At 43.5% G+C, this 10,434-nt stretch overlaps 1 protein-coding gene across 1 annotated transcript; it reads right to left on the reverse strand.

Moving 5' to 3' along the window:
- Window positions 1-1,946: 1,946 nt before the first annotated feature.
- rasl11b (RAS-like, family 11, member B) lies at window positions 1,947-9,430 on the reverse strand. Its single transcript, XM_067987574.1, has 4 exons — window positions 8,683-9,430; window positions 8,171-8,227; window positions 7,932-8,008; window positions 1,947-3,697 (listed from the first exon to the last, which is right to left on the reverse strand). The coding sequence occupies exons 1-4, from the start codon at window positions 8,795-8,797 to the stop codon at window positions 3,230-3,232; spliced, it is 717 nt and encodes a 238-aa protein (XP_067843675.1). The 5' UTR covers window positions 8,798-9,430; the 3' UTR covers window positions 1,947-3,229.
- Between the last annotated feature and the right edge of the window lie 1,004 nt (window positions 9,431-10,434).

The following is a 10,434-nucleotide window of genomic DNA, read 5'->3' on the forward strand; positions in this document are numbered from 1 at the left end:
GATGTGGAGACAAGGTAGGAAAAGTAAACTTTACACACTTCGGTTTAAAAATAAGTTGGCAACTTGGAGGCCACTGCTTCTCCCCCTCCCAAAAAAGGTTGGCATTTTTGAAAACAAATATACCCAAGGACCTGGGAAACAGCATATTTGCAAGTAGATGGGGAAAAAGACCAAAATAGCTAATTACGATTTAGTGCAAATGTTTTCACATCACAAATAACTGAATACTGAGCAAATATTAGCACTCAAGTTTACAGTTCAATTTTCAAACTGGATGGTGAAACTGTTTTATTACCTGTGTACAAGAAATTGTGTTGGATTGGGATCCTGTGATCATTTACAGGGGAGGGTTTAAAAAAGTTTCTACGCCATAAACACCTTCATAGGAACATAGACATAGGAACAGGAGTAGGCCATTTAGTCCCTTGAGCCTGTTCCGCCATTCAATTAGATCATGGCTGATCTAACTCCATCTACCCGTCTTGGTTCCATAACCCTTCATACCCTTGCCTAACAAAAATCTATCAATCTGTTTTGAAACTTTCAGTTGACCTGGCCACAACAGCTTTGACAGTTTTCCACTACCCTTTTTCTGACATGACCCTTGAACGGCCTAGCTCTAATTTTAAGGTTATGCCCCCTTGTTCTGGACTCTCCCACCAGAGGAAATAGTTTCTCTCTCTCTACCCTATCAAATCCTTTAATCATCTTAAACATCTCAATTAGAGCACCCCTTGATCATCTACATTCAAGGGAATAAAAGCCTAGTCTCTGTAACCTGTCTTCATTATTTAACCCTTTTACTCCCAGTATCATTCTAGTGAATCTATATTGTAACCTTGAGGTGCGGTGCCTGTAACCAAATGCAGTACTTGAGATGGGGGTCTCACCAGAGCTCTGTACAGCTGTAACATAACTTCCACCCCTTTGTATTCCAGCCCCCTTGAGATAAAGGCCAACATTCCATTAGCCTTTTAAAATTATTTTGCACACCTGTCCACTAGCTTTTAGTACTTGGAGCCCTAAATCTCTCTGCTCATCCACAATTCCTGGCTCCTCACCATTTAGAAAATACTCTGATCTATCTTTTAGATCCAAAGCAGAGGACCTCTCACTTTCCCACATTGAACACCATCTGCCACAGTTTTGCCCAAAGATTATGAATTAAACATATACTTCATGTTCTGAAATGGATTAAATGAAGTCAGGAAACTTTCAAAGCTGTTTATGTAAATACTGTTCTACACCAGAAAGGGAAAGGTTTAATAATCCTATTTACAGCAGTGTACACCTGGTTTTAAATTACCAATAGCAGGGATAATTTCTACCATGTCTCAGATTGCTGTTGTATTCAGTGGAGAGTTGATAAATATATCTATCTAATGTGGTCAACTTCTATTTGACTACAACAGATTTTACTGCACTGACTGGCTAATAGTGGTATACATTAAAGGGTTGGATTTGTGAGGCTTCAGTATTACTCAAGTCCTCTCATAACTTTCACTTTATTGACAAAGTAACACTCAATTTAGAGGGATGTATTTCCCTTAAATAGAAGCTCTTAACATTGTGTAGTTTAACTACATTTGATGTTTAAAATGAGCTGTTTGACTAGTTTAATGCAAGGAACATGGCAGTATGTTTTGGCATAGACCAATGATTAAGACGACTGGACTGAGCCCAAATCCCAACAGGACAAAATAAGTGGCTCTCTATGAAGAGGATACTACAAACATTTGGAGTTAGCAAAAAAAATTGCAGTGTGTCAGAAGTATGCTTGGGATCCAGGTAGACATTGAAAGGACTAGAGTAAAGTGGCAAAACAAACAGTAATTCAGTGAATGGACTTAGAGTGACAATAAGCATGTCTGGACTTGATAAGGACAAGATAAATGAACAAATGTATTTGTGAAATTAAATAATCAAGTCTTTCATAAAACAGCATGCTTGATTCAAATGTTTATTTGTCAAAATATTGGAAAATGCATTGTCCTCTGGAGAGGAATCATTGATGTAAACAGATTAAAGCAAAAGCACGTGGCTTTCATAAAGTGCATTCAGAAGGTGGCTTCCATCCTCTTTGCACTTAGCACAGGAGGAAAGCTTTCCCACTTAAGGCAGAGGTCAGATGTCAAAGCTCAGTTTAGAGTATCTATTTGGACAGTATATGCCTGGTTTTATTTAACAAGCTTCAATTTGAATTCCTGTGGTCTTAAATCATGGAGTGGAAGTTTCTGGGGGGAATTCAACTGCAGGCCATCATGCTACATTTTTTTTTAAAAAGACTATTCAAGACAGCTTGCGATGGCTGGGGGGGGGGAGGGGGGTGGGAAGGAAGGGGGTGTTGGTGGTGGAAGAACGAGGTCAGAAGACCTTAAATGGTTTTAGAGAGCATGGAGTTCCACTTCTGCTCCCACAGGCTAGAGATGGAATGCAAATGGAGCAATGAGGCATATGTAATAGTTAGATTTATTTAAACCCAAAGCTAGCTGTATCCAGCACATTGCAGTATTTTCACAGCAGTCCCATCTATAATGTGATAGCGGGAACCATGAGGCCGAGTGCACTCCTCACCCCTTGCACTGGTGAATAGCTGTTAAGGAGCACAAGATTAGAGGTGTGCGCCTATGATTTGCTGCCACGCACTCCCCTGAGTGCCACTCACCATAGAGTGGGATCACACTTACATTCCAGCAGGTGAAATAGTGAATGCCATTTTACTAGAAAATATTTATACAAAGAACTCCAAAGCAATTGGTGCAGGTTAAGTACTGAGCAGTTAGACTTATAAATAAAATCTGTTTCAGGATTGAAATACCAGGAGTCTCCACACACAAAAAACAGGCTACTGTTTTAAAGAATTGAGTTTTGTCCCAATTGGCAATCCATCACTGCTGCACATTTTTCAAAATCACAGTACAAAAACTGAGGCCTCCATCAGGGAGGTCAGAAGGAGACTTCTGATAGTTCAGAGGTCTGTTCCCACCATAGTCTGGAACAGCAAGGATCACTGAAGTACCAATTCTTAAAATCACTACTTGGGCAATGATCAAAAGCCCAGCTGACTGAACGCATGGATGGTCTACACTAGACATGTCATACACCTTCAAAGTGTAGTCTTGGCTTTTCAGATCTTCTCATGCTCGGTTTGACTTGTACCAGTCTTTTACAAGTCAATTGTGATGAAACACCTCTAATTTGTTTAAAATAGATATCTTCAGCTGTCAACTCAGACAGATGTTGCAGTCCGCACTTTGGCAGAAAGAGCTTGCTTGAACCGCCTCCTCAAATCTAGCATGTTCGGTGATTTCGGCCTAGGTATAATGGACGTTTTTCTCTTTTCGACAATGCTGCTAATTTGTTGTTTACTAATCTCTTTGCAAAGGACATGAAAAGCATTGTACACATCATTATAGTTTTCACTGGCAGACACCTCATAGAAGGTGCATCCTAATACGTTTGCTAACTGGAGGCCATGGTGAGGTTCCACTTGTTTAGCATGAAGTAGGTCAGCCTTGTTTCCTACAATTATGACAGGAACTCTACTCTCTGGATGCACACGGCAGACATGTTGGTGGAGGTGACTGATCAGTTCATAGCTTTTGTAGTCTGTGATTGAATAGACCAGCACAATCGCATCAGCCCACTGTATGGATCTGGTAAGTAGGTCATTGCAGCTCAGACTTTGTCCATTTATCTAGAAACAGAAATAACCGTTAAGGACATTTACCTTGATTAGATAAAGTTTGTATCTAAATGCATAAATAATGAAAAGAGGGGACAAAGGATTAATAATATTGTAAGCAGAAATCTGACAAATCAATGAAAATGTCATTGATTTCTATCTAGTTTAAATACAGTAGTGAAAAGTTTATTTTGCAGATGAAGACTCAAAGCTCAAATACAAAAGTCAGTTATCCTAGTATGTGCTGTGTTGTATTTCTAGATCAGTTGGTTTTGTCTGAGCTACATAATGGCTTTACTATTGCAGGGCTATGTTGATTCAGCTGTATAGCTGAGAAAAGCACAAAATGTGTCATACTTCAGCAAAGTATCCAACAGGCAGTCTGATTAAAGAAGTGCTTGATATTTGAACAAGTGGTTGCATTTGTGGGAAACAGGTCAGCCAGACAGTCATTTTCACTGTTTATAGTCCCAATACAGGTTAGTGGAGGAACTTATGAATTCAGCCCACTTAGTTTGAATCCAATATTCAGTTTGATCATTTGAGTGATCCTAAGCCCAGCCTAACTGTGCAAGTGTTTTTGCCTTAAACAAGTTAAATGGGCAGACATGTGGTTTAAAATAAACCTGAATGGCAAACAGCTAAAAGCTTGTAATGTCACAGTAGACAGACACTCTGCCATAAACACCAGATTATAAATTGATTCCCATTAGTTAAAATTCCATCGGTGTACATCATCTAAATGGCATTCCAAATATGAAGGACCTCCCACAATATTTGTTTACAGCCCAATATCATGTAAGCAAGGGAGTTTTCCACACTTGTCCTGGGTTCTCCAGCCCCTACTCAAGACTCAATTGGAGATCATGGATCAGCAGTGCCGAAGGACCTGGAAGGTAGTAAAGAGCAGCATTGGAGCAGTTCAGTAGGACTCTGGTCCTGGGAGGTAAGAGAACAGGGCTGGAGCACTTGTTTTTTTTGAAGGCGGGGGGGCAGCACAAAGAGGAGGAGAAAGCCCGGTGAAGAAAAAGTTGCATAGAATTAAAACACAGCCTATGGTGAAGGATTAACCAGGATTGTTGGAACTACCATGACAGCCAAAACTGGTTGAATGTTTGCAGTGATCTGATTGATTCCTAGCAGCATATGGTTAAAATGGATTAATCATCAAATTAGAGGCTTATGTTATAATCATAACATTAATATAGATAGCTGAAAGCTAGTGTGCCTTAAGTATGCTGAAAACTAGTTTACTAGTTTCTCAGAACAAATTTGGTAAATGTACCCCATCTAAACATGCATGTAAACACTATCCTTTGTGTGGAACTCCAGAACTATTTTTTCTTTGTGTTTAGCTAAGAGTTGGGGAGGACTGTTTAAATTATTCCCCTATCCATCATGGGGCATTTGTAACAGGTCTCACTTCTGACTGCAGTGTTTCAGTTTGAATGACTAGAGTTTCTGCATCTGAATTGAGTACTCTACCTTTATTCTGCTGAACATAGAAAATAGGAACAGGAGTAGACTATTCGGCCCTTCGAGGCTGCTCCTCCATTCAGTATGATCATGGCTGATCCTCTATCTCAATACCATATTCCTGCTCTCTCCACTTACCCCTGATGCCTTTTGTGACTAGAAATCTATCGAGCTCCTTCTTAAATACATTCAGTGACGTAGCCTCCACAGCCTTCTGTGGTAGAGAATTCTACAGGTTCACTACCCTCAGTGAAGAAATTTCTCATCTCAGTCCTAAATGTCCTACCCTGTATCCTGAGACTGTGACCCCTCATTCTGGACCCCCAGCCAGAGGAAACATCCTCCCTGCATCCAGTCTGTCTAGCCCTGTCAGAATTTTATATGTTTCAATGAGATCCTCTCATCTAAACACAAGTGAATACAGGCCGAGTCAACCCAATCTCTCCTCATACAACAGTCCTGCCATCCCAGGAATCAGTCTGGTGAATCTTCACTGCACTCCCTCTATGGCAAATATATCCTCTCTTAGGTAAGGAGACTAAAACTGTGCACAATACTCCAGGTGTGGTCTCACCAACGCCCTGTATAACTGCAGTAAGACATCCTTGCTCCTGTACTCAAATCCTCTTGCAATGAAGGCCAACATACCATTTGCCTTCCTAACTGCTTGCTGCACCTGTATGTTTGCTTTCAGTGAATGGTGTACAAGGACACCCAGGTCCCTTTGTACATCAACATTTCCCAATCTATCACTATTTAAATAATACTCTGCCTTTCTGATTTTCCTTCCGAAGTGGATAACTTCACATTTATCCACATTATACTGCATCTGCCATGTATTTGCCCACCCACTCACTCACTTGAAGCCTCTCTGAATCCTCCTCACAACTCAATCCCTAGTTTTGTGTAGTCAGCAAACTTGGAAATATTACATTTGGTTCCCTCATCCAAATCATTGATATATATATAAGTTGCATCAACATATATCATATAAGTGTCAGAGCATTAAAAGAATGCACTTTAAATGCTTTTTTGATAAAAAGATTTCAAAATTTTGGAATGGGGGGCAGGGTAAGGGACCCACTTGTGCAATGCCAATTGTGCTACAGACATGATGAAACTGAGACAACTATGGAACCAGCCTCCTAATTCCACTATGCCACACCAAATTGTTCATAAATCATTGGTACAAATATGTAGCATTTAGCCAAAGAAATTCCAGGCTTTTCTGAGGAGCATGTAATTCTACATCACCTTACTGAAGTACTGTCAAGAAGTTCAAAATGTCAGTGCCTGTATTCCTGTTCTGGATTCAACTGTAGCAAGATGAAACACATTGACTTGACATGTGTCCAACAGCTTACCACAGAATGCAGATTAATGGACCGTGAAACTGTGGAACTTCTCACAATTTGGACAATGGCAGCGTTACAGTGCTTCAGGAATGTGACTGCATTTGCTAAAGCACACCAACTGGTTCAGCAACTAGCCAGACTTTCTGCCCACCGAACAGTCTGCTCACAACAGTATTGTTTACTAAGTAAAGAAAGTCAATAGCAATAGTACAGGAGCTGTTCTGTACAACAGCTGTCAAGTGCCCCCTTAGAATGGGAATACCCATTAAAATGAATGCACCCTTGCTGCACCTTGATTCCTGTGCACTGTTTTGGGGGCTACACTTTGAAGTTCACATATATCCCACATTATTATGCCACAGCAACAAAAAGGTGTCACTAGCTTAATGTTTGTGTAACAAGAAAGCAGTGCTGAAACAGAAAACTGCAAACCCCATGGGCTCCTCTCCCCATATTATGTGCTGCAACTTTTCTTGCAGACCAGTTGGTATTTGGAGACCGATTTCAGATAAAGTTATGACACATGCAGGGCAGCCTAGAACAATAGCACGACAAAAAAATGCAACCACCTCTACACAAATTTTCCTCCCACCCCCTTCCTGCTCGAGAATCTTCTCCCTTCTTCCCCTGATACCTTGTTGTGCTACAATACCATAGGCAGCCTTTGGTACCTTACCTAAGTGGTCATTAATTAGCATCAGCATCAAGTGTCAGGAGGCTGTCTAGCCTGGGATCATAATTGCCAAGCCAAACTGCATATTCAATAGGGAGTCACTAGAATCCTGACTATTATTCCTCTAACCTAGGACACTGATACTAACAGTACCCCTACTGCTGCCTTGGCTGAAATCAGCAAACTCAGCACAGACTGGGAATCATATTCGGAACCTTCTTGCTGTTTGGCTCAGCTACCGACTGGATAAATAAATTCAAGGAAGTTGGCTGCACACATTTAGTAGATAAGTTTGGGAGACACCTGACCAGCAGCCATAAAAATATGGGTTTGTAACATCCTTGGGCACTTGTTAATACAATGAACTGTGGGAATTATTTTTCTTAAATCAATTATTTCTAAATAATGTAATGAAAGAATGTGAAATTAATCCCATTAAAAAATGTACCCTCTATAACCAGGGAGAACAGCTGCATGCTCATTTTCATCGTCGTCAGACAAACAACCCACTGGTCCAACTTGAATTACAATCCCTATTTGGCAGTCGGCAGTCAATCCTGTCAAAGCTTTTGGATCCAGGTGAACTCTAAGTATTCCAGTGTTTATATTGGTACAATAGCTGCATAAGGAGAACCTTAATTGCTGTCAGGATTCTCCTACTTATGAAGTTGCTACTATATGAAGCAAAATTGAGATGGGGAAAGAGAAAAGCTAGGAGAAAAAGCCCTGCAGAAAATCTCACCTGAACACCTGGCGTGTCTTGAACTTGTAGTGCAAGTTGTTCTCTATCTACTTGGACTTGTCTGGAGTACAAAGTACCTGAAGACATTAACATTTACTGTTAAGAAGCAACTCCAGTTTTTTTTTTAATTTGTACAAATCAGTAAATAACTTTCACTTGACAAAAGAACGAAGCTAATCAACGCCTATAAATCAGGCTTTAAATGTTATCAATAGGATGAGAAACAACATAACCCTTACCTGCGTTTCTTTCATAGTCTCCGATGAACCTCCTGGTTAGAAATCGCACTACCAGAGCTGAGAGAAAAACAAACAGGTATGTGAAGCTGTGTGTTAGCCCAAGACAAAGACCACAAACCGGCATTTCACAGGAGGGAAAACACACAAAGCTACAGGCTCCCCACTCGCAGCTGTCAATAAAGTGATTCTCTAGACAGGTATCCCCCAGAGCAATATAACTCCGACTTTTTCCATATGTCAGAAAACCCTTCCGCCGCGTGGGGGACACAGACTTTCCTGCAGACAGCATTAGAGCCTCTCTCCAAACAAACTTCAAAGACTGGCGAACTGACTTGCTGCCCAGACCAGCAAATCTGTATTGCAGATCACAGGCGGTCAGAGAGTCACAATCCACCAAATTAACTCACATTTGCACATTAAGCGCCTCAATGATTGAAGCAGCACAGACCCCCATTACTGCCCAGCAGTCGGTCAGCGCTGGTATGAATTCTTTTGCGGCCGAGTTTTCTCACCGGTTTTGCCCACGGCGCTGCCGCCGATGACCGCGATCTTGATGACCCGGTTGTTGGGGGCATATTCCGCAGGTCCGTACTCCTGAATCGTCGACATGTTCTGAATCAGGCGCATATCAAACGGCAGCAATCCGAGTGCAGCAGCCAGCACAGAATAAGACAGGACAAGAGAGGGGGGGGGGGGGCAGGATGTCAGGTAAAGCGGGATGGAGGGAGGTGCACCCGGGATTGGGACCCGCTCCGCCACCCGCCTGGTGCGCTCTCTCTCACTGAGCCGCCCGCCTGGTGCGCTCTCTCTCACTGGAGCCGCCCGCCTGGTGCGCTCTCTCTCACTGAGCCGCCCGCCTGGTGCGCTCTCTCTCACTGGAGCCGCCCGCCTGGTGCGCTCTCTCTCACTGAGCCGCCCGCCTGGTGCGCTCTCTCTCACTGGAGCCGCCCGCCTGGTGCGCTCTCTCTCACTGGAGCCGCCCGCCTGGTGCGCTCACTCTCACTGGAGCCGCCCGCCTGGTGCGCTCACTCTCACTGGAGCCGCCCGCCTGGTGCGCTCTCTCTCACTGGAGCCGCCCGCCTGGTGCGCTCACTCTCACTGAGCCGCCCGCCTGGTGCGCTCACTCTCACTGGAGCCGCCCGCCTGGTGCGCTCACTCTCACTGAGCCGCCCGCCTGGTGCGCTCTCTCTCACTGGAGCCGCCCGCCTGGTGCGCTCACTCTCACTGGAGCCGCCCGCCTGGTGCGCTCTCTCTCACTGAGCCGCCGCGCCCACACAGCCCCCTTTTTATAGGAAAACTTCCCGCGGGCTGTGATTGGTCACTGGCGGTTCTGCCGATTGGATACTTCTAGCAGGACGTCATTTTACCTGAGAGTCTTCCAGTCCCAGATTTTGATGTCTTGGGCATCGCGGGACAGACCAGACAGCCCAGCCCAGACTAGGCATACCAGACCCTGCAGACCAGGCAGCCCAGCCCAGACTAGGCATACCAGACCCTGCAGACCAGGCAGCCCAGCCCAGACTAGGCATACCAGACCCCGCAGACCAGGCAGCCCAGCCCAGACTAGGCATACCAGACCCTGCAGACCAGGCAGCCCAGCCCAGACTAGGCATACCAGACCCTGCAGACTAGATAGCCCAGACCAGACCGGGCAGCTCAGACCCTGCCGATCAGCCAGACCCTGCAGCCGGGCAGAGTGCACATACCTTTAGCCAGCGTAACCTGGCTACTACAACAAGCCACACATAATCATCACTCATTATTATTACGCTTGTTTTATTTAAGTGCACAGACTCTTGTGGGGCCAACCGTAGTTTGTATTCACTCAGATTTAATTTTCAAACTGGCACTGACAACGAAACCTAGAAGCGTGAACGGGTGTATCGTATACATAAAGCCTCGCTTTTCCCCCCGCTATTTATTCAACACCATTGTAGGCGCATGTTCCTGTACTTTCCCTTCCCCCTGTGTTTAGTATCAACATTTTGCTTCATTTGCAGGAAACCCATAGTAACTTAGGAATAAACAAACGGCGTGAATTCTAACAGTTTGCAAGTAATTTAAAAACGCAGAAAGAATACGTTTATCGTTTTTAAATTACCAAGACTCCGAAATGGGATGACATTGTCGTCTAGTAAACAACCTTCTAAGGGATCAATTGTAAACAATTTTACAACACCAAGTTATAGTCCAGCAATTTTATTTTAAATTCACAAGCTTTCGGAGGCTACCTCCTTCCTCAGGTGAACGAGGAAGGGATCAGT

This window comes from Heptranchias perlo, chromosome 1, assembly GCF_035084215.1.
Source record: "Heptranchias perlo isolate sHepPer1 chromosome 1, sHepPer1.hap1, whole genome shotgun sequence".
Lineage (NCBI taxonomy): Eukaryota > Metazoa > Chordata > Chondrichthyes > Hexanchiformes > Hexanchidae > Heptranchias > Heptranchias perlo.